The sequence below is a fragment of the Mauremys reevesii genome, linkage group 1 (genome assembly GCF_016161935.1).
Source record: "Mauremys reevesii isolate NIE-2019 linkage group 1, ASM1616193v1, whole genome shotgun sequence".
Lineage (NCBI taxonomy): Eukaryota > Metazoa > Chordata > Testudines > Geoemydidae > Mauremys > Mauremys reevesii.
The window spans coordinates 356,220,386-356,244,150 of NC_052623.1; the positions used below are offsets into that span (position 1 = coordinate 356,220,386).

Below are 23,765 nucleotides of genomic sequence, written 5' to 3' on the forward strand. Positions count from 1 at the left end.
AATTGCAGCAAGGGAGGTTTAGGTTGGACATGAGGAAAAACTTCCTAACTGTCAGGGTGGTTAAGCACTGGAATAAATTGCCCAGGGAGGTTGTGGAATCCCTGTCGTTGGAGATTTTTCAGAGCAGGTTGGACAAACACCTGTCAGGGATGAGCTAGGTCAGTGCTTCTCAAGCTACCTGATGTGGGGGAGCGGCAATTTTTTTCCCAATGTGCCAGAGACCGGTGCCATATTATTATCCTATTTGATGCTCTTATGAGGAAACTCGCCACGGACCGGCAGCCGATGACTCGTGGACCGGCACCAGTCCGCAGACCCCCACTTTGAGAAGCACTGGTCTAGATAATACTTAGTCCTGCCCTGAGTGCAGGGGACTGGACTAGAGACCTCTCGAGGTCCCTTCCAGTTCTGTGATTCTATGAACTCACCTTTGTCCTGATATCCAGCAGACAGAGCTGCGGTGCCAAAGGAAAACTGTTGGCTGCTGGTGCTGGGTTACAAGTCACTTTTCTACTGAGTGCAGGGGACTGACAGATTGTTACCATGTTAAGTGAGTAAAGGGCAGCAGAAGTGGGCTTAGCCTGTCCTGGCGCAGGCCGTCACCCTCCAGTGAAGGGCACTCGTGAAGCAGGGTGTAGGCAGCACCTCTGGAGACACGTGGTGCTGGAGCAGCTCTTGTCAGTGGGGGCAGCTGAGGCATTGGGTCACTCTCCTGTGCAGCTCCCCCACTCCTGCCTGGCCGGGGCACGGGGAGCCTGGGACTCCACACGCCACAGGTGAGGTCCCAGCCCACCTTCCCCAGGCTGGGCTTTTGCTGAAGGGCTGCACTCGCTCTTTACAGATGCTGTAGCTACTGCTGCAGCTCAACAGGTGTGGGCTGTTGCAGGGCTTGGCAGCTCCCTGGCATGGTGAGGAGCTCCTGCCCGGAGCACAAGAACAGGAGCAAAGCCTGGGTCGAATAGTTGTTCAGACATCCACCTTTTTCCAAAAAGCCAAAGAAACAACAAAAAAGACAAGAAAATTCAAAGCACCTTATTTGTGTTTCTATTGCATTTGAGTCCAGTAAACAATAGAGACTCCTGTACGTTATTTTTATTATTGAGTCTGCAAAATACAAACCCTACATTGACATAAATTACAATGGCTTGGACGTGTCTATGTGCATATTGGTTTGTTTTTCCTAAAGTTAATGAAGTCTCTTAGAAAAAATTGTCAAAACGGCCACCAGCAAGTGCACAGAGGCCACCAAAACTTTTGTTGTGAGAAGCCCTGGTTTAAAGACAGAGCTAATTAGGCTCAGTTGAGAGTAGTTGTTCTGTTAAGGGGTCACTAGGGCTGAACTCACGGATAATGAGCCGAGCCATCGACCTGGTGCGGGACGGTGGTGCAGGGAAAGAGAGCGCCCGAGCAGTGAGGTTTCCCGCTACCCACCAAGCGCTGGGTTAAGTGGTGGAACCTCAGGCTGTGGCATCACAGAGAGCGGCGGGCGGCAGCAGAGAAGCAGTAGCAATGCTGGAGTGACCGATGGTGGCAGAGCGAATGGTGGCAGCAGGGTCAGTTGTGCTGGATGCACGTTCCGGGGGTGGGAGGTGAACCCACAAGAAGGCCCCTCTGAGCTCTGGGTCTTTGTTGGCCAACTGTGAGTGGGGTGCAGTGGAGGGAGAGGGGAGCGATGTGCTAATGGGACATTTATTCCTCAGCAGGTGGGAAACTGAGGCAAAGGGCACTGCCCAGCGTGCTGTGGGGTCCGGTTGGCTGAGGATCATATGTGTTTGAATGTGGTTGTGGTGTTTCCCCAAACTAATGCTGGGTTCCCTGTCCCTTCCAATAGCAGTGCTCTTTGGTTACACACAGACTCTGTGCCTGTGAGTGGGGAAGCCTCTTGGAGGTGCCTGGGACGGTGTTAAATTTTCCCAGATTACTGGGTGGGGGCTCGAGCTGGTTGTTTGTGGCAGTGTTAAGAGGGACCCCTAGATACTGAACCCGACCCCTGGTGCTGCCGACTCCCCCTGGCAGAAGGGTGAAGTTACATTGTGGTAGGCCACGCCTAGAGGCCCCACTCAGGTCAGGGCCTGTTTTATTAATTTGGATGGAATAACTGGGCCAAAGATGTTAGTTACTCCTGAGGGAATTCAAAACTCTGCAAATGTTATTTGTCAATAGATAAACGTGGCTGCTCCAGTGTGGCAGTGGGGAGCACAGGCCACTGGCTGCACAGAAGTGGGAGATCACACTGCAGCTCTACCCCCCAGGACAGGACTCAGCAGTGACGTTGCTCCGGACCCCGATACACCACAAGGGCTGGGCCACCCCAGAACACCCCAGGGCCCTGCCCCTCTGCACCAGACACACCAGGTGTGGGCAGGCAGGCTCAGCCCAGCAGGATCCAAGTGTGGAGGAGTTTAGTGTGGGAGGATCCAGCTGTGGGGCAAGAGAGTTTTGTGTGGGGCAGTCTGGGTGTGGGTGGCTCAGTGGGGGAATCTGGATGCACAGGGGCTCATTGGTGGGTTCCAGGCGCAGGGTTAATGGGACTCTACGGGGTGGTCAGGGGTTCAGCAGAGGGGGCTGGGTGTGGGAGGCTCAGCGGTGGGGGGCTGGGTGCAGGGGAGGGGGGGCTCGTCAGAGGGGATCCAGGTGCAGCTGGTTGGGGCTCAGTGGGGTGGGTGTCCGGGGGGCTCGTTTGGGTGAGGTGCAGAGGAGGTGGGGCTCATTGCCGGGCTCCTGCTGCCCCCCCACCCCTGCTTCCCCTCTCCTCTTCTCTTTCCCACTGCCCCCTCCCCCTCCCAACACCCTTCCTTCCCCACTGTCTCTTTCCCACACCACACCACCTCGCCCCCCTTGCCCTGCCCCACGGTGGGCACTCAGCACTGTACAGAACACAGGCTGGCTCCCAGCTCCCAAGTGGCACTAGGACCCAGGAAGAGGCGTCCAGCTGCAAAGGCAGCAGAGCCCAGGGACAGCCTCTTTCAGACCCGCAGCTCTGCGCTCGCTCACAGACATGGGGGGTGGGCGTGGCATGTAACCCCATGTGCCCCACACCTCACCTCTGTTTGGGGGGAAATGCCCCCAAATTTCACCCCTCCCCAGCAACTCCTCCTCCCCCCATGGCTTCCAACTGTTTCCTCATCACTTTTTGCAGGGAAGCAAAGACATTTTGTGTATGGCGGGGTGGGTGTGGGGGAAGGGGACGGGGGCATGTTTTCTGCACACACAGTGGTGCAGAATTCCCCCAGGAGTGGTAACATAACCCCGTCACTGTCCAACACTGACCAGCTGGAAACAAGGCCCAGGGGCTGGTATTCAGGGACCTCACACTGCTTAGTACCCTGGTGGCAAATGCTTCCAGCTCTGGTGGGGCCTGATGTTTACACAACAGCTAGTCACGTCCCTGCTTTGAGGAGCTCAGGGTCTGAGTGGAGATGAGACCAGGAGGAGATGGGTGGCCAGAAGAGAGAGGAAACTCTGGGTATTGCAGATATCGGGAGGGAAACCAAGTCCTGTTCCTTAGCCAAAAGGTCTGACCCATCCTGCCTCCCTCTGGGGGTCCCAGTCCTCTCCTCCCCTGGGATCTGGGCGGGTCAGGACACAGTCAGAGGGGGCTGGATGGGCACCGCTACCTGGGGCCAGGAATGGGACAGAGGAGACACACACAGACCTGCACACTCAGGAGAGTTTATTCTTGTCGTGGGCTGCAGGCACTGAGGGGAAGGGAGGGAAGGGGCAGGCGTGTAACTAGAACAGAGACACCTGGGGGAAGAGGGTTTGCAGCTGGGGAAGTGAGATCTGGTCTCTCAGGGAGGGAGGGGACAGGCCCTCCATGCAGCAAAGGCATCGGAAAGTCTGGGACGTTGCCTGATCATGCCCAAGGAGCCCAGTTCTTTTGCATCCCAGGCGCTGAGCTCCCACTTCAGGTGCAAGCGAGCGATTCCCCTGGCTAGGGTCGATACTTGCAAACGTAGGCGTTTTTCACATGACACTCTTTATCGTTCCATTCGTTAAATCCTAGAAGGTAAAACAGAAATCACTGGGGCAGGAGAAGGGCGAGTGGGGCCATTCCTGCCCTTACAGTGACATCCCTCCTCGTTGCACCCTGCTGAGAGAAGCCCCGCCCCAGCTGCTGGGCATGAGGCTGTGAGGATGAGGAGGCTGGAGATGAAGCCCCATGTGCCTCAGACAGGGACAGGCTCCATTGCTCCCTGAGGGACGCTGTGTCAGCGGGAAACCCTCTTCTATTGTGTTGGAATGTGTCTGATGAGAGCACGACGGGGCCTCTTGGTGCTAGGTGCTGTGTCCATACACACACCGACAGGCAGTCCCTGCCCCAGAGAGAGCACAGTCTAAGGAGACAAGAGGTGGGAGGGGAAACTGAGGCCCTTAGTGGGGAAGTGACTTGCCCAAGGTCACCAGAAGATCAGTGGTAGGGCTGGGAACAGAACATTCAGACTCGTGAGCATCTGGGGCTGGGCGAGCTGTGTGACTAGCATGGTCCGTGAAGAATGAGTCCCTCATGAATTAGCGAGTGAGCTTTCCCTGTTCGTCCAGCTTTCCGTCCTATTGTCAGTGAATGGGGTGAGACCTTCAGCTCTGCTCCATCCCGCATGCCACTCCAGCAACACGGACAGCAGGAAAATGGCTGAAATGGCCAGCTGGGGGTTCCTCTTGCTTAGGGGAACCCAGCACAGAAAGCTGCCCTGCCCAGTCCTGGTTCCCCAGCATAGGGGACAGGCTGGGGTGTGGCTGAAGCCCCTGTGCTCTGGCTGTCCAGGTTGTTACTGCCACTGTCAGAACAGCCCTGAGGCTGCTCTAAATTGCCCTGGGGCCAAAATAGCCCCTGGCTGCCTCCAGAATCAGGGTGCCAAAGGCACCAATGGAAGAACCCCGCCTGCATATCACCTAGTGGGCAATAGCTCTGCTTGGGTCTTTCCCTTTAACTGATCGTCTGTGGCCAAATGTACAGGATGGCCTGTCTCTGGCTGGAGCTGAGCCTCAAACTGGGACACATGGGGAGGAATTTTCGGGTGAGATCAGGGGAGAGAGAGCAGCAATGTGGGCTGAGGGAGAAGGCAGGGTGACAGGACAGGAGGCCATGCCTGCAGAGAGAGCTGGAGTGTGTGGCTCCTTCATTGGTGCATGTGTATTTGAATGTCTGCTTACCTGTGTGGTTCGCCAGCTCAACACAGTACTCGACACCATAATCATTGTTTGGTTCCCCGGCGTTCCAAGCTTTGTAGTAATACCGGGAGCCATCAGTCCACCTCCAGCGTCTGTACTGCAGAGACAGGGGAGAAAAGTCTTAGGGTCCCCAAAAGAAGAGATCTTGGTGACAAGGCACCATAGAAACACCTAAACCCAACACAGAAGTGCCCCACTCAGGCAGTGGGAGAGTCGGGGAAGGGCCGTGGGGCAGTCGGTGGGGAGAGGCCAGCTCAGGGGGATCGGACCTGGAGTCGCTGATCTAATAGTAACACTTAGCACATGAATTTCACCTTCTTCCTTCCATGCCCTTTGCCTGTATTAACAAATCTCTGCACCATGAAGCAGTTACTCTGGAGTGTGTTCTAGTCCCTAAACCCCATGGGAACGGGCCTCCGGGGGGCACTGGTGGTTTTAAGGTGGATGATCTCATCCTGCTTAAGCAAAATAAAAGTGTGTCTGTGATGGAGCTGCCGGATGGATCAGTGAATGGGACACGAGGCCTTTTCCCCTCCAGTGGGCTCAGCGTCAGTCTGACCCCAGTTAGCAGGACTGGGTAGCGCAGTAGAATCAGAGAATGGGACATGGGGTGTTTCACCTCTAGAGGTGCTGGCTCTGGCCTGGCCTCAGCTCCCTGGGGGGACTAGCTGGCTTCGGGGGTCAGAGAACTAGTGCCCATCCATTGCCAGGGCCGGTTAAGGTGGATAGTTGAGGACACTAGAGAAAGGGATACGGAGCCTCTCACATCTATCGCTCTGGGTCCAGCCCAGCCTACAGTCTGGGGCAGGGGATCCAGGGGCTCAGTCTGTGTGTGCTGTTCAGGGAGCCTCCTGACCCCAGCACCTCCCTGTGCAGGGGGGAGGGAAAGGAAACTGATGGAGACAAAGCTTCAGAGGGAGCTTGATAGGTTTACGCAGGGGGTGGTGTGAGGGGGTTGCCGGCCGTAGCACGGGCTGGACTCAGTGACCCTGGAGGTTCTTTCTAGTTCTATGTTCATAACGGCTCCTTCCCCCTCTGGGACGTCCTTCCCAGCCTGTGGCTGCTCCCCCTTCGTCTCCCTGCCCCAAGGAGCTGGGGGCTCTCCTAAGGAGAACCAGGCAAGGACAGGATCCCCAAGCGGGAGCAGAGGCTCAAATCTTGGGCAGGAAAAAGTGTCTAGAAAACTTGTTGAGGGTGGAGTGGAGCCGGGATGTGGGGTGCAGGGGGAGGACACGGCACATTGCATGAGCTGGGAGGGGGAAGGGAGACGGGGCAGTAGCTGGGGAGGCAGGTGCAGGTTAAAGGACAGTTTGATGATGGGGCGAGCAGGGCCTGGCTGTATTTAGAAGGAAAAGCCAAAGGGGAGTCGGAGCTTACGGAGGGATGGAGATGGAAGGGGTGCAGGAGGGCAGGGGTTAAAGGTGGAGTGCAGATGGGAGACCCTGAGAGTGGGGGAGGGAGAACCTGGCAGACTCTATGAAGGGCTCATGGTCTCTGCACAGTCCCTGGGAAACAGAGTCCTGGGGCGGGGAGGGAGCAGCTGCCAGAGGCAAAGCAGGCTCTGGGCACTCACCTTCCGGGGATCGTGGAGTCCGATCCAGACGTTATCCTTGAAGCCTGACTCGGTGATGTATCTGGCCACCACGGTCCCTTCTGCAGCAGTGATAATGGAGGCGAGATGGGCCCCATTGTGGTGATACTGACACTGCACCTGCAGCAGGGACATCAGCGAGGCCTGTTACCTTCCTGCCGGAGGACACTGTTTGGCACTGGTGTGGGGTCCTGCCCCACCAGGCTGCAGCAAGAGCAGGGATGGCTGTGGGGGGAGAGAGCCCCCATCAGTGCTCCCGAGCCCCAGGGCCACATCACTTCTGCAGCCTCCCCACCACACCTCTGCAGGGATATACCCAGGGCCAAGAGGTGATGTCACCAAACCCCTTCAGCCCCTGCCCACTAACCCCCCAACCCGGTGGATCCCTGAGAAGAGCCTCGTACCTCAGCCTCTGACCAGGACACCTTTTCAGGGAAGAACGCATAGCATCGATCTTGGTAGAGCAGCCAGTCACTGGGACAGGATGTGGCCCCTATTCCTGATCCGAGAGAGGGGATGGGATGGGGAGAGAGAACAGTGTGGTGAAAGGCTGTTTCGGAGAAGAGAATGGGAGCAGAGCTGCCGGCTGTCATCCTTCCAGCTTCTCCAGATCTCCCCAAATCCTGTGAACATTTGCCCTCTCTCAAAATGGCCACTATCTCCTATTACTTTCAATGGGGCTGAAGCCAGTCAGTTAAAACAGCTGCCACTCCCTTGCCCCCTTTGTCCGTAGCAGTACGGCTGTCCTACTGAAAATTACCCCTTTGTTGGTGTCCCTAGGCCTAAGTGAACCAAAGTTGTGACTCTGGGCCTGAGTGAACCAAAGTTCTTCCATGCTGTGAACTTTAACCAGCCTAAGATGCTAATAAATAGCAAGCAAAATGTGTAACTGTCAGCTGTCTTAGCTTGCAGCTGCAGGATAGCTTGAAACAGCAAAAAGCGTCAGTAAGACGAGGGAAAAGGGGGAGGAAAGTCTGCATGCATCTGTGCTGTGAAGGTTTGCTTCTCCACCCTGGTGTGTTAATTAGTGCAACGCACACCGGGCAATGAACCCCGCTGTTGCCCCTCCTCGGGCCCTTTGGGCCGGCAACAGTTTTGGCGCCCAACGTTGGGCTCGAGGCAAAATTGTGCCTTGCCCGGACTCCTCCAGTGGCCGGTGGACGACGGTCACAGCCGACGCCCAGCGCGCACCGGTGCCTTTACCGGTGGCCTCGGCAGAGACGCGTCGGGCCGACCTTGGAGGACACAACGGTGCAACGCACTCAGATAGTGGAGAAGCTGTTGCGGGCGACGGTGAGGAACCGGTCCTGTGGATAAGGTAGGAACAGTCCAGTGGTGTGGACTTTTGCCTGTTATGACCTGGGGACGCCGAGTGTCTCCGTATCCCTAAAGTATGGGGCAGGCAGGGTAGGGTGTATGCCCTTAGAATGCATTCTAGTTTGTATGGAGAGCTCTTGTAAAAAAATCCCCCATCATATGCCCCAGAGCTGCACTGGGAGGAGGACTGTCCGCGGGGACGTCTGTCTCTGTTGGGCTCATGCCATCTGAACTTATTGACTGTGCAGCAAGATAAAATGCATCATGGCAATAGGAAATAATGGCCTTGGTGTGTGTGTGTGTGTGTATACCAGTGTGAGTGACTGTTACCGGAAGATGCCCAGAGTACCCTGTGAAGCAAAAGCTCGTGACCAGGACTACTCTAACGCAAGCCCGGTAACTAGTGGATCTTTAGGAGATCCGACCCACGGTGGGCTGACTCGGCCTGGCATCATCCGGCGAGGAAGCTACCTGGGTCTAGGAGTGTGTGAACCCATCTTCCCTCTCCCCCCCTTTCCTTTCTGTGTGGGCTACTGACAGTCTGATCATCTCACTGGATGCAATCAGAATAACCGGCGCCGTCTCCCAGAGATTAGCCGACGCTCTTTGCGGAAGGGAGGTGTAGGAGAGTTGTGGTCATCCTCATTAGTCTCTCCTGTGTGAGTGCCCTGTAGGGAGAGATCCTTAGTTTATGAGCCGCTAGCGCGGACAGGGCACCCTCTCTGTGTGTGTGAGTGGAAAATGGGTAAGGGACAGTCTAAACATTCCACCTCACCCCCTAAGGGTACCCCAGCATATTACATGAACGTACATTATGGTCCTAAAACCTGCAGGTATTTAGAGAATTGGAATCTTCACACGCGTGAAGATCCATCTAAACAATGCCCATTAGAAGGTACCTTCAATCTAGATAAGATCATACATCTCAGAGGAGCTTTTAATCATCAAAGAAAAGCCTCTGACACAGTGTGAGCAATTTGTCTAGGAACGGGTTAATTTGAAATTCAGCTTGGCCCAGAGATAAAGAGAATGTTGCTCTGCGTTCAAGGTCAAGAATCAATGCAGACTATGCTAAGTACAAAGAAAAACTGCTTTCGGCCCCAGCTGGCTGTGGAAAGATAGAGACAGGCAAACCAAAGGCTATACAAGTTACAGAACTGAGATTGCATTTGCAAAGCTTAACTGTCCAGTGAGATCCAACAGTCTGCAACCCCGAAGCTGGTGTGGCTTGGTGACACTGGAGAAGCCACAGGCAGCTGACCTGGACTGGAATCTCTGAAAAAGACACCGCAGGAGATTCCAGGGTGTAAAAGAACAGCCCTCCCAAGGGCGGAAGCATGTTGAAAATTCTGGACAAGCTGTATACAGGATAATCTCCCGTCCACCTATTCCCCTTCTCTGAACGTTATACACAGACGTGGCCAGTCTGGACATGTGTGAGTATTAAAGTGGCTTAAGGCTTGGGGCATTCATATTTTTCCTGAGTGATGTGGGAGCGTTCCCAACACTCTCCATTGTTGTTTTATTATTTTCAATGAAGCTTTAAAATTTGGTTATATGGTGTGTTTTCTTTATCCTCCCCCAACGTCCTGCAGTGTCAGCCTGATCACCTGACATGAGGGATAAATTGGTAACAGAAATTTGTCACAGTTTGGTGAGCAATTAAGAATGGGGGAGCCCTGCAGAATTTACACCATCTATCAGTCCAAGGGGAGTAGTGGGGGGAAAGACATATCTGGCTTTAAGACTAAGCTTGATAAATTTATGGAGGGGATGTTATGATGGGATAGCCTAATTTTGGCAATTAATTTGGCAATTGATCTTTGATTATCAGCAGCTAAGTGGTCTGTGATGGGATGTTAGATGGGGTGGGATCTGAGTTACTACAGAGAATTCTTTCCTGGGTGCTGGCTGGTGAGTCTTGCCCACATGCTCAGGGTTTAACTGATCACCATATTTGGGGTCGGGAAGGAATTTTCCTCCAGGGCAGATTGGCAGGGGCCCTGGAGGTTTTTCGCCTTCCTCTGCAGCATGGGGCACGGGTCACTTTCTGGAGGATTCTCTGCAGCTTGAGGTCTTCAAACCGCAATTTGGGGACTTCGATAACTCAGACATAGGCTAGGGGTTCATTATAGAAGTGGATGGGTGGTATTCTGTGGCCTGCATTGTGCAGGAGGTCAGACTAGATGATCATAATGGTCCCTTCTGACCTTAAAGTCTATGAGTCTATGAGTCTATCTGTTTTACCCTTGTTATTTTATGTTTGCTTTGTTTGGTACTGTTGATGTTATATGTTAAGAATTGCATGATTAAAGGTGAGTCCTAATAAGATAAGGAAACACTATCTGGTTTTGGTGCACTATCTGGTTCTGGTTCTGTTCTGTTTAACCGGTTACTGTTGTTTTTCTGCTCTGTTCATTTGGGCATCAGGTGTGTGGGCGGAACTGAACTTCTCGTTCGTAATTCCTCAGTGCTATGTAATTAAAGTTGTATTAGGCTCTAAGGGCACTATAAGTGGTGATGTTTTCTTTCAGTGTTTCTTTCAGTGTTTAAAAGCAGGAGTTAAAAGTAAAAAGCAAGCCGGAAAGCATCTGTATTAATGCAAATTATCTAACTGATAAGGTAGAAGCCACTGAAACCTGGGCTGCCTATAAAACACATACAAGAAAATATGGGGTAATTCCCCTGTTTTACCTAAAATCAACAAGGGTATTTGTATATTTTAAGTAATGATTGACTGCCCAGAAGAGGTAGACCTCTGTTTTTGTCTTTCAGATAATCAGAGAGAACTGATGCCAGCTGAACAGCATTCAACGTACCATGCATTTGCTGGCACAATAGAAATTATGTTTTGTGTTCTATGTTCTGTCTTGTGGTGTTTGTCTTGTGGCCAGAATTGTTGTGTTTAATATTTTCATGGGATGGTCTGATTTGAAATCAAGTGGAAGTGTTGGATTGAAATGCAGATACTTGTTTTGTTCAACTTAGAATACAAAGTGTTTGGATACATCAGAAAAATGTGATATACTAAAGTCTAATACATTTTCTTAAGTAAGAGAAAGAAACTTCATTGGCCAAATCTTTTAATTGAAAATTGTTATTAAAATTTGCATACCAACAGTCTTTGGAAGCAAGGACATGGAAAGTTAACCCACTCCCCATATTGTACATGGGATCCTTCTGGCTACCTCAGACTTCTAGCCAGAGGACTGGGGATGGTGGGAAGCTATTGGACTAGAGGTTATATTGAGTGAACTTCTCAAAGTGGGTGTGCTTGTCCTGGCTTGTTGTTCCAAAGCTCTGTAATAAGGTTATTTTAGTGAAAGGGTATATGTGGCATACATTAAATAATAAGACTAATGTACTGTATAAGGCAATGTGTATGTGTTCATTGTTAACAAAAGGTGTATATGTAAAAAGGTAAAAGTTTTCTTTAAAGGTTAAAAAAAAAGCCAAAAATGGGAAAAGGAAAAAGAACGAGTTAACTGAGAAAAAAAAAAGCTAACATGCTCAGTCTAAGGATAAGGCACTGGCCCCATTCAAGGACACTGCTCACAGTTAAAACTTGGCTGATAACCAGAAAAAGGGGGGGACTTAAATTTGCCCACGCAGCTATGAAATTTGTAAAACATTGCCAGGCACTAATGAAATGTGTTAGGTTTCTTTTGTCACAGGTAAAGAAGCGCTACCCAAAGACCCTAGCAGCCCTGCCACTCCTTGGAACCAGGAGACTGGGTCTACATGAAGATCCATCAATGAAAGACTGCCTTGGCTACACGCTGGAAAGGCCCTTTCCAAGTCCTGTTAACCACCAACACTGCTGTGAAGTGTCAAGGACTACCTGCCTGGACCCATGCATCTCACTGCAAAAAAAGACCCCTCCACCTCGGGAGGACACTTCTACTGATGATCAGCGTACTCCTTCTTCTAGTTCTACTGTGCTTTCTGGGCAGCAGGGAAAAAGGACAAGGTGAAGTGCTCGTTAACCTCTCCCTTGTCCACTGACAGATCTATTGTGCCTTTAAACTTTTCTAGAAAAAGCAAAACCATTACAGGGTGATGTGCTGGCAGCCTCTCCCCTGTAGAATGCTGAACCACAACTGTTTTGGGAAAGAAGAAGAAACACTCACTCCACTGACATTGCCAAAGTCCAGGAATTCCTGACCAAAAAGGACATTAAGAACTGACCCTGGTGAAGAAACAAAGAATTATACACTGGCAGGAAGAAATCTGTGGGACCCCTGCTTGGGAATGTGGTATTGATTGGATTTTGGGGTTTATTCTACAGGCTGCGCCCTGTGTTTTGGATAAATCCTTCAGCATGTATTGCCCTCCCTAATTGGATTTTAAATGACATTGCCCTTATCCAGTTTCCAGATCGCTTCTACATACTCAAATTGCTCACAAGGGGCTGCCATTAGATTAGCACAACCGAGAGCCTGGATTATTTCCTCTGGAAGAAGAGGGAATTAACCAGATCCCTGTGGGCTGGGGCCAATAGTGCAGCAGCCATTTGGAATATTCTTAAAAGCCAAGAACATGATGAGAAATTGGGCCAACTAGAAAAGGCCACTAGCCTTATTTCTGGAGCTCAACTAACCCAAGTACAGGCTGGAGTTGGTGAGTTACATGTCATTTCCACCCTTAGTTCTGTGACCCAGAAGTTACTGACAGAGATGGTATTGAATATCACTGAGGCTGGGAAGGCATTGCAGTGGGATCTAGTATGTTTAAAAATTCAGGATTTCCTGAAAAACCAGCTGATGGCCATTCTGAGTGATCTTGAGCACCAGACTTGGCCCACTGCCCTTACAGACACATTAGGAGTACCATCTGATCTGTGGTCATGGAAACATACTTGGACACTTTCTGAATGGAAGTGTGGACATTCACAGTGCTCCTTCCAAGCATAGGGACGGGTTAGGGTGGGTGTGGGCTCCCACATACCGAATCCTGCCGGGTCCATGGGGAGGATGCATATGGGACTAAATTATTCACTGAGACATCTGGGAAATTAAACCACTTGGTATACCTACCTGATTTATAGTCAGTGCCCCGATCCCTTAGTTGTTAAATGAACAAGATTCCACTCTTTTGTCCATGCATTCATTCCTGGGTTGGGGGTGACTAAGCTCAAAAGAGCAGTTGTGAATATTTCTGCAGAGCTTCCTTGCTTTTTGTCCTCAAAGTTTGAGAAAACTCAGCCAAAAATTTGTTGAGTATTCTCAAAGGGGGGAGTTGTTGGTGTCCCTAGGCCTAAGTGAACCAAAGTTGTGACTCTGGGCCTGAGTGAACCAAAGTTCTTCCATGCTGTAAACTTTAACCAGCCTAAGATGCTAATAAACAGCAAGCAAAATGTGTAACTGTCAGCTGTCTTAGCTTGCAGTTGCAGGATAGCTCAAAACAGCAAAAAGCGGCAGTAAGACGGGGAGGGAGAAGGGGGAGGAAAGTCTGCATGCGTCTGTGCTGTGAAGGCCATAGATAAATATGCGAATGAGAACAGTTCTAACAAGCTACATTATAGTGTTAAGTGTAACTGTTGCAAGGGGGAGGGAGAAAGGGGGAAAAACAAGGGGGGTATAAATGCTGGGACCCCACCTGCGTGCGGGTGTGCAGGATTTGAGATTGTAATTTCTCCCTTGCACCTTATTTGAGCTCAAATAAACTTGGTTTGCTTCTCCACCCTCGTGTGTTAATTAGTGCAACGCACACCAGGCAACGAACCCCGCTGTTGCTCCTCCTCGGGCCCTTTGGGCCGGCAACACCTGTCTCCTCTCCAAGGGGACAGGAGCTGGGCTGTTCTAAAGGAAAATGGTCGCCTCCTATCTTCTGCGCAGGAGCTCTGGGGAACCTGACGGGAAGGAGTATCAAGGGGGTTGAGTCAGAGGTAGGGTGACCAGACAGCAAATGTGAAAAATCGGGATGGGGCTGGGGGGTAATAGGAGCCTATATAAGAAAAAGAGCCAAAAATTGGGACTGTCCCTATAAAATCAGGACATCTGGTCACCCTAGTCAGAGGGGACTATGGGGTGAGGATGGGGAGCACTGGATGTCAGTGGGACTGGGAGCAGAGGGGAGGTTGGGGGCACTGGAGTTTAGTAGAGGCTGAAGGGACACCACATACTGATTTGCCAACTGAGTGAGGAGGGCTTTGAACTAGATTCAAAAGGGGTGGGTGACAAAGTCACCTGTAGGATTTTAACAGAAGGTTAGATGTGGTTGGGGGGAGGAGGTGGAAAATTACAAAAGGGTGATGTTGTATCCTTGCGGGCAGCCGGTTTAGGAAGAAATCACTTGAGGCCAGACAGCAGACAGCTAACAAACCACCATTTTATTTACAGACTCAGAGAACACACCCAGCCGGCTGAAGCTGGCTGAGCTAACCCATAATAATCTAACTCAGTTGCCATAGCAACAAAAACCATGACAACCAAATACACAACATATTCCTCCCCCCCTAATAAGAACATCCCCTAAATAAAACACACACTAGACTAGAGAAGGAAGGTAGACTGCCTCCATTCCCGGCTAAACCCTGGGGATGATTTTGCCCCATAACCGTGGGTTCGCCCTAGCTAAAGATCCAGCCGATGAGGAGGCCTTCTGTCTCTAGGTGGATTACGGCGAACTTCTGGTGTTATTGCACCCGAAAGCACTAGGGGCTCAGGGTCCGCAGCACGAATGGGTGAGGAGGTGGTATCAGCTCGTGCTGGGCAAAGGGGTATCTCAGCCGCCGGCAGTAATGGAGGAGAACAGTCAGGAACAGGTGACTCGTGATTCGGTGCCTCACCAGAAGAGGTGAAGTCAGACCCCTCAACTGCAGATGGGTCCTGAGGACTGGCATGACCTGGCAACAGCTGATCTACATGTCGCCGCCAGGTAAGATTCTCTGCAGTCCGGACTGTGTAGGAAACAGGTCCTGTTTGAGTGATGACTGTGTCCGGGACCCATTTAGCTCTGGAAGTATAATTCCGAGCCAAAACTGGCTGACCCGGGCTAAAGGTTCGGTCTTTTGCTCTGGGTGCCTGTCTGATGACTTGATATTGCTGCTGATGTTGCACAGTTTGTCGGGGTTCAGAAGGTTTCAGCAGATCAAAGCAAGTGCGCAGCTGTCGTCCCAACATTAGAAAGGCTGGGGATGCCTGGGTCGTAGCATGAGGTGTGTTTCTGTAGGAAAGTAAGAAGGTATCCAGACGCTTTTGAATGGAGTGTTGTCCCCTTGCTGATTTCAAAGCGTTTTTCATTGTCTGCACAAATCTTTCAGCTAATCCGTTGGTGGATGGATGATATGGTGCTGACGTGATGTGGTGTATCCCATTTGCCTTCATAAAATTTTGAAACTCCTGAGAAATGAACTGCGGTCCGTTGTCGCTCACAAGTTGTTCTGGCAGACCAAAACGACTAAAGAGTCCTCGTAGTTTTTGGATAGTACTCTCTGCAGAAGTGGACTGCATTATAGAGACTTCTGGCCATTTAGAATGGGCATCTATTGCCATCAAGAACATGCTTCCTTCAAGGGGGCCAGCAAAGTCAACGTGAATACGTTGCCACGGGTTTTCAGGCCAGTCCCATGGGTGTAGGGGTGCCCACTGGGGTGCATTCCTCACACCCTGACATGACATACAAGCTTTTGCCTTCTCTTCAATAACGCTGTCCAATCCAGGCCACCAAAAATAGCTTCGTGCAATTTCCTTCATGCGCACTATTCCACAGTGACCGGAATGTAGCTGTTCTAACATCTGTGATCTCAGTGGTGGTGGAATAATGACATGTCTCCCCCACAACAAACAACCAGATTGGACTGATAACTCCGTCCGCTTGGACATGTAGGGAACAAGGTCGGATGAGACCGGAGAGGTTTGTCGAGATTTTCCATGCATCACCAGGTCCATAACTTGGGACAATACTGGGTCAACGCGAGTTGCCTTCTTTATCTGAGTAGCAGTGATGGGTGTATTCTCTACCTGTTCAAAGTAGAAGATTTCCTTTTGGGCACTATCTTGATGTTTGACCGGCAAAGGCAACCTTGAGAGGCCATCTGCATTGCCGTGCAGAGTGGATTTCCGATATTTGATTTCATATGTGTGTGCTGAAAGTAACAATGCCCAACGTTGCATACGACTAGCAGCTAATGGGGGAATGCCTGTGTAGGGTCCAAAAATTGATGTCAGAGGTCGATGGTCTGTAAGAAGAGTAAACTTTCGCCCAAACAGGTACTGATGAAACTTCCGAATTCCAAAACCAATTCCTAATGCCTCACGTTCGATTTGGGCGTAGTTAGTTTCTGCTTTGCTTAGAGTGCGTGAAGCAAAAGCAATAGGTCTCTCTTCTCCCGAAGGCATAATATGTGACACGACTGCTCCCACTCCATAAGGGGAGGCATCGCAGGCCAATTGCAGGGGTAAGGATGGATCAAAGTGCGTTAGAACTTCAGAATTTAGCAATGCATCCTTAGCTTTGTTAAATGCAACATCACAAGCTTCAGTCCACTTCCAGGCCTTGTTCTGCCCAAGGAGCTCGTGAAGTGGTTTTAGCAGTGTGGCTAACTGTGAGATGAACTTTCCATAATAGTTCAGTAGTCCTAGAAACAAGCGCAGCTGGCTTACATTTTGTGGTGGGGGAGCCTCCACAATAGCTTTAACTTTTGCAGGGGCCTTATGAAGACCTGCAGAATCGATGATGTGTCCCAAATATTCAACAGAGGGCTTGAAGAATTCACACTTGTCTTTGCGAACTCGTAGGCCATACTCTTCCAGTCTTTGTAGGGTAGCCTCTAAATTCTTTAAGTGATCCTCTTCATTTCTTCCAGTGACCAGGATATCATCCAGATAGCACTGAACTCCTGACAAGCCACACAAGATCTGGTCCATAGCTCTCTGGAACAGGGCGGGAGCCGATGTTATTCCGAAGGGTAGGCGACAGTATCGATAAAGCCCCTTATGAGTCACAATAGTCAACAGCTCTTGGGACTTTTCATCGACGTGCATCTGTAAATATGCTTGACTCAGATCAATCTTACTGAACTTTTGTCCCCCAGCCAGGCCTGCGAAGAGATCATCGATGCGGGGAAGCGGGTATTGCTCTGCACACAACACTGGGTTGACAGTGACTTTAAAATCACTGCAAATCCAGAGAGAGCCATCTTTCTTCACTATTGGAATGATAGGAGTGGCCCATGAGCTATGGGTAACTGGTATTAGGACTCCATTGGTGACCAGGCGCTCCAGGTCTGCTTCAACTTTTGGCCTGATGGCATATGGCACAGTTCGGGCTTTCAGATATTTTGGTGGACTGTCAGGGTTAATGTTCAATGTCACAGTGATTCCCTTCATACTTCCCAAATCATCTTCAAAAACAGCAGCATGTTTCCTTAGTATAGGGGTTACACTGGTTTCTTCTTTAGTCATCCGGTGCACTTCTGCCCAGTTCAGTTGAATCTTCCCAAGCCAAGACCTACCCATTAAGGCTGGGTAGTCACCTCTCACCACAAACAGTGGCAATTTAGCCACCTGTCCATTGAGCTCCACCTTAACATCAATAGTGCCCAGCATAGGCACAGCTTCTCCCGTATATGTCTTCAGAACAGTTTTTGTTGCCTTAAGCAGAAGATGCTGTAGCTTTTCTTTATACACAGTCTCGGAGATCAGTGAGACGGCTGCACCGGTGTCCAGTTCAATGCGTATACGTTTGCCATCCAATAACGGGGTTACCCAGTATTCATGTGAGCCCACTGCCAAAGACAAAACATGCAGTGGCACTTTCTCTTGCGCTGAGGTGTCACCTTGATCATCCTGGGTCTGCTGTAGGATATGCAGGGTTCCTCTTTTTGTCGGCCAGACCACAGGCCTCCTTTTCTTTTGTTTACAGGCACACTCAATGTGTCCCTTTTTGCCACAGTGTCGACACACCAGGTCCTTACACCAGCATTCCGATGCCTGGTGACCCGGCTTACCACAGCGGTAACATTCTTGACTCTGCACCGTTTTGTGGGTCAGTTCTTGTGACACTTTTTTCACCCTAGGGGATGCACCGATGTATTGCACCTCCCTTGTAGCCAGTTCCATGGAGACAGCAATATCAACAGCCTTCTGTAAGGTAAGCTGAGCCTCTGTCAGTAGGCGCTTCCGTATAGCTTCACTGTAGAGGCCACACACTAACCTGTCATGCAGGGCATCATTTAACATTTCTTTAAATTCACAGTGTTCTGCTAGCTTTTTTAAAATGGCTACAAATTGTACAACTGTTTCATCTTCCTTTTGGTCTCTTTTGTGGAACCTATATCTTTCAGCAATTACCAGTGGTTTTGGGGAAAAATGGGACCCCAGGATTTCCACAATGTCACTGTAAGATTTAGTTGCTGGCTTAACAGGGTGTAGTAAGCTGCGTAGCAGGGAGTAGGTTTTAGCCCCTACAATACTTAAGAATATTGGCACCTTCTTCGCTTCTGTAATGTCATTTGCAATAACAAAAAGCTCAAAACGCTCAGTATACACATGCCACTGCTCTATATTCTCATCAAAAGGTTCCAGTGACCTGGTCAGAGTAGCCATGATTTTTAGTTTCACTTTCACAGTCAGTGCAAACAAGCAGCTTTTTTGTTTGTTTGTTCTTTACCTTGACTTCTACTTCCTTCTGTTACTGGAGCAGCACCGGAATCCCATCCTCGTCGCCACTTGTTGTATCCTTGGGGGCAGCCGGTTTAGGAAGAAACCACTTGAGGCCAGACAGCAGACAGCTAAGAAAACTACCATTTTATTTACAGACACAGAGCTCACCCAACCGGCCGAAACCGGCTGGGCTATCCCCTAATAATCTAATTCAGTTGCCATAGCAACAAAAACCATGACAACCAAACACAACAGGTGAAAGCAGCAACAAGAGGGATAACAGTGCGGGAATCTGCTGTACATCTCAGATGTCTCTACACAAATGCAAGGAGAATGGGGAATACATGGAGGAACTGGAAGTGTTAGTATATAAACTAAACTATGACTTGATCAGCATCCCAGAGATTTAGTGTTCTAAATCTCACGCCTGGAATAGCGCTAGAGAGAGGTAGAGCTTGTTCAGGGGGGACAGGCAAGCACCACATGGCTTTTAAAAGGGAACAAAGAGTATCTGGGAAATTATAGACCAGTAGCCTGAGTTTGATCCCTGGAAAGATACTGGATCAAATGATGAAACAATCAGTGTGTAAGCGTCTAGAGGATCATTGGGTTATAAGTAATGGCAAACATGGCATTGTCAAGATCAAACCATGCCAAGCCAACCTCATTTCCTTCTTTAACAGGGTTACTGACCCCGAGAAGAGGGGGAAGCTGTGGACTTGATAGATCTTGATTTAGAAATGCTTTTGACACAGTCCCACATGATCTTCTCATAAGGAAACTATGGAGATGTGATCTAGGTAAAATCACTATTAGGTGGGTGTAGTTGGGGAGGTTTGCTTATTTTCTTTCAAATGGGTGGAACACATCTAGTGGGTCCCTTGGGGGGTCTGTCCTGGGTCTGGTACTGTTCAACATTTCTGTGAATGCCTTGGATAATGGAGCGGAGAGTACGCTTATAAATTTTGTGGATGACAAAATTCCAGCTGGGAGGGATTGCTAGCACTTTGGAGGACAGGATTAGAAGCCAGGTGGCCTTAAGAAATTGCATATTTGGTCTGAAATCAACCAACTGAAATTCAGTAAAGACAGGTGCAAAGTACTTCACTTAGGAAGGAAAAATCAAACACACAACTACAAAATGGGGAATAACCGGCTCGGCTGTAGTCCTGCTGAAAAGGATCTGGGGGTTATAGTGGACCACAAATTGAATGAGAGTCAACCATGTGATACAGTTCAGACAAAGGCTACAATCATTCTGGCTCATGTTAACAGGAGTGTTGTACGCAAGACACGGACGGTTATTGTCCTGCTCTGCTTGGCTCTGGTGAGGTCTCAGCTGGAGTTCTGTGTCCAGCTCTGGGTGCTGCACTTTCAGAAAGAGGTGGACAAGATGGAGAGATTCCAGAGGACAACAACAAAAACACTAAAAGGCTTGGAAACCTGATCTGTGAGGAATGTTCAGAAAACTGGGCAAATTCAGTCTATAGAAAAGAAGACTGAGGGGTGACCAGAGAACAGTCTTGACATCTGTTAAGGGCTGTTATAAAGAGGATTGTGATTAATTGTTCTCTATGTCCACTGATGGTAGGATGAGCAGTAATGGGCTTAATCTGCAGCCAGAGAGATTTAAGTTTGATATTAGGAAAAACTTGCTAACTCTCAGGGTAATGAAGCTCTGAAACAGGCTTCCAAGGGACGCTGTGGGTTCCCTGTCAATGGAGGGTTTTAAAAACAGGTTGTCAAGGATGATCTAGGTTTACTTGATCCTGCCTCAGTGTGGGGGGCTGGACAAGGTGACCTCTGGAGGTCCCTTCCAGCCCCACATTTCTATGATTCTCTGATAGCTGAGGGCCCAGAGAGGGAAGGGAAGGCAGAGAGCTAGTGACAGATGGGTGGTGGTGGGGGGAGGGATTAGCAGTGTGTGGAGTAAGTGCAGAGATTTGTGGGGCTAAGTAGGGAAGGAGAGGGGAGAAATAGTCTATGGGTCCCAGCATTTTTATTTTGAGTGGAGGAGGAGGAGGGAAGAGTTTGGATTATCCCAAATCAGAAGGATCAAGTTTACGAAGAGGCGCCATTCTGAGCCCAATGAAAGAAACGGATGTCACTCATTTGGGATGTTATCACCACACTCTGTTTCCTGGTTGGGATGGGACCTCCCCTTTCTGCTGCAGAAAGACACCCCCTAAGCAGCAGCAGGAGATGGGGGCGGGTTTAGCTCCTAGTCTGTCTCTCACACTCAGCCCCAGGTCTCAGGGATTCCCTCTGCACCCAGAGCTGGGGGAGCAGGAAGCAGCTTCTCTCCTTGGACAGGTGCTGAACCACTGGCTGGGGTCTGGCTTAGTGGGGTAGGGGCTCTGGGGACCCAGCTGTGTTGGCTGTTGCCACATGGTGGTGCTGGGGCCCCTGAGTGAAATGAATTCACTTCCCATCAAGGGCAAACAGAGCCTGGGGTCTCCAGCTCCGAGGGGCCGGGCAGGGGACTCACCTTCCAGCGAGGGGTTAAAGATCAGGCAGCCGAGGAGGCAGAGGCTGAAGTAGGCGACTGGCCCCATCTTCTCGCTTCCCTTGGGGAGAAAACACACAAGGGAGATGGGGCCATGAGAGCCTGAGACGCGCCCTGGAGCGACCCCCCTCCGCTGTGTGGCATTTCACAGGAGGAGGCGCTTCAGAGCTGGGGCTGTTTGCTAATGGGCCTGGTTGGGATGGAAGGGCCCCGAGAGGGATCCCGTCGCCTAGCTAGGGTTGCCGATGTTGGTTGGACGTATTCCTGGAGATTTAATCACATCACATAATCTTTAATTCCTGCAGACTCCAGGCCAGTCCTGGAGGGTTGGAAACCCTAACCCCAGCCGTGGCGGACCCAGCTCAGAGCCCAGCTTCCTGCTTCTGAAGGGCCCTTCCGCCCCTCGCCCTCACCGAGCCGCGCTGCAGGACAGAACTGGACACCCAGCTGAGAGCCACGTCTCAGCTGCTCAGTGACTGGGCTCTGCAAGGCACACCGCCAGGGACTCCCCGAACCAGGGCTGCAGGTGGGGAGGAGATGGGGGGGCAGCTGGGAGGTTGGGGTCACTCAGATGGGGCTGGGTTCTAGGCAACAGGGTCCCATTGCAGAGAAAAACAGTTCTCAGAAGGAGCATTTGCCATCTCCCGCTGTCCCTCTCTCACCAGTGCTGGGGCTGGCAGGTCCCCACGGTAGCCACCTACATGGAACGTGGAGGGAGAGCAGAGGTGGGAGGAAGGAAAAGTTTGGAAGAGGCCCCAGTGCCACCAGGATGGAGGCCAGTCTGTGTGCACATGGCTGGAATGCCAGCTGCAGCTGCAGCACCTCTGCAATGTTCTCTGACTAGAGACCAGTTTAGTGTTAGAAACCTGGAGCCTCTCAACTTATCACCCAGCACCTGATACATGAGACACCCACTGACCCCAGCCTGGGGCCTTTCCCCCACTAACAGGTGTTTGAATCACACTCATATTTCCAGCTCCAGGGAGACTGAGTGTCTGGAAAGCCAACACTGTGTGTTTGGGATGGTGGGGAGGGGTAATAGTTACTGCACCCTGTGGTGGGGGTTGGGATCCCTGTGGCACCATGCCTGGGAGAAGGGTCCCAGTGGGAGAGCTGCCCTGCAGAGTGATGCTCCATGGGGACTGGACACAGGACTGGATGCCGGGCCCAGCTCTGGAGGGGCAGAGCGCTCGGCAGGGCTCAGAAGGGCGTTAGGGTGCTGCATGCAGGGCTGTGCTGGGTGGGAGGAAGGGGTGAGACAGAGACGGCCCCGGATCAGGGGACTCATCCAGGCACCCGCCCCTGTAATGGATCAGCTGCCGCCAGCCACCCGGAGCAGAAGGAGGAAAAAGCTGGAGGAAGCCAGGGTCTCACCTGATTGTCTCTCTGTGTAGCTGCTCTGGTGCAAGGTCGGATCAAGTGCAGCCTGCATGGGACACTGGCTGCGCCTGGGGCATTTATAGACCAGTGTGGGGAGGGGACTAGGTGTCAATACTGAACATGCAAATCTGTCCAGATGGCAGGTACCACCATTTAATGCCCAGGCAAACAGAGATAAGAGGAACCTTGACACACCCATCCACTCGGCTGTGAGCAGGAGAAAGTGCTTGTCAGGGCTGAGAGAACAGATAAAATAAAAGCTGTTCCCTCCCCCCTCGTCGGTCAGCGCTGAGGTCAGTGTGGCTGTAGGGAGCTCTCCTGCCCTGGCCCTGACTGGCCCAACTGCTCACGTCCATCTTGTCCCATGGAAAGTTCCGGGCAGAGCCCCAGGGAGTGTAAATCAGCTGGAGCCCCCCTGAAGTCAGCGGGGGATCCCCAGCGGGTACAGGCTGGTGTGGGGCTACTGGAGTCCTTGGGGTCAGAGCCCCAGCGTGGGGGCGTTGCTCAGAGCTCCGCTGGAATCACCGGGGCTAGAACCCCAGTGGGTGTGAACTGGCCAGAGCTCCACAGGGGTCACTGGACTCGCACCAGCTGGGGCCTGGCCCCCATCAGTGCAGGGTAAAATGGCTATTCCTGGCCCTCAAGCCTGGGGAGCCCTCGGCCCATCACATGCCCTGTGCTTGGCTCATCAGCACCCTGCACTGGGTGTTGTCATTTACACCTGTGCGAAGAGACTGGGAAAAGCACCATCCTCCCTGGGTGGTGATTTACATGTACCGGGCCCTGGTGTAAATGGTCATGTATGGTGCTGGGGACAATCAGGCCCACGAGGACTGGATGATAACTTGAGGGTGCTGCCTGTGGCTGAGGGGTTGGCCCTGTTCTGGGCTGCCCACGCTCCCTCGTGTCTGTCTCTCTGCTGCATTTCAAGGGAGCCCATTACCCTGGTATGTAGGTGCTGATGATGGCCCAATGAAAGCACCTGAAGTGACTCTATTCTCACATGTCTGTGCTTTGGCTGCTTATATCTGGGGATATTTATTGTCTCTTTAATATGGTGGTCATGGCTCCTGTTACAGTGGGGGGCTTTTGCCACAGTTCAGGTTTTTACTGTGCCCTGACGCAGGGTTTGGCATGTGGAGTTTGTATTGTCCTAGGTTGCCGTGTGGTACCAATTGAAATGCCTTGCAGA

General features: G+C 51.1%; 1 protein-coding gene across 2 annotated transcripts; it reads right to left on the minus strand.

The window, feature by feature from the left end:
• Window positions 1-3,656: 3,656 nt before the first annotated feature.
• Window positions 3,657-22,690, minus strand: LOC120396474 (C-type lectin-like). Of its 2 annotated transcripts, XM_039521410.1 has the most exons (6): window positions 22,568-22,690; window positions 21,176-21,254; window positions 7,168-7,262; window positions 6,746-6,883; window positions 5,155-5,269; window positions 3,657-4,002 (listed from the first exon to the last, which is right to left on the minus strand). In XM_039521410.1, exons 2-6 carry the CDS (start codon window positions 21,240-21,242, stop codon window positions 3,935-3,937), a joined length of 483 nt encoding a protein of 160 aa, XP_039377344.1. In that variant the 5' UTR covers window positions 21,243-21,254; window positions 22,568-22,690; the 3' UTR covers window positions 3,657-3,934. The 2 variants fall into 2 exon arrangements, with proteins under 2 accessions (XP_039377344.1, XP_039377336.1); XM_039521402.1 differs by lacking the exons at window positions 21,176-21,254; window positions 22,568-22,690 and having other exon boundaries at window positions 7,168-7,356.
• Between the last annotated feature and the right edge of the window lie 1,075 nt (window positions 22,691-23,765).

Excerpts from the sequence above, each read along its gene's own strand:
- LOC120396474 (XM_039521402.1), bottom strand. The coding sequence starts at position 7,356 with ATGACAGCCGGCAGCTCTGCTCCCATTCTCTTCTCCGAAACAGCCTTT. Across the intron at positions 6,884-7,167 it reads TGTCCTGGTCAGAGGCTGAG|GTGCAGTGTCAGTATCACCA; the intron begins GTACGAGGCTCT and ends TCCCTGCTGCAG. Across the intron at positions 4,003-5,154 it reads TGAGCTGGCGAACCACACAG|GATTTAACGAATGGAACGAT; the intron begins GTAAGCAGACAT and ends TTTACCTTCTAG.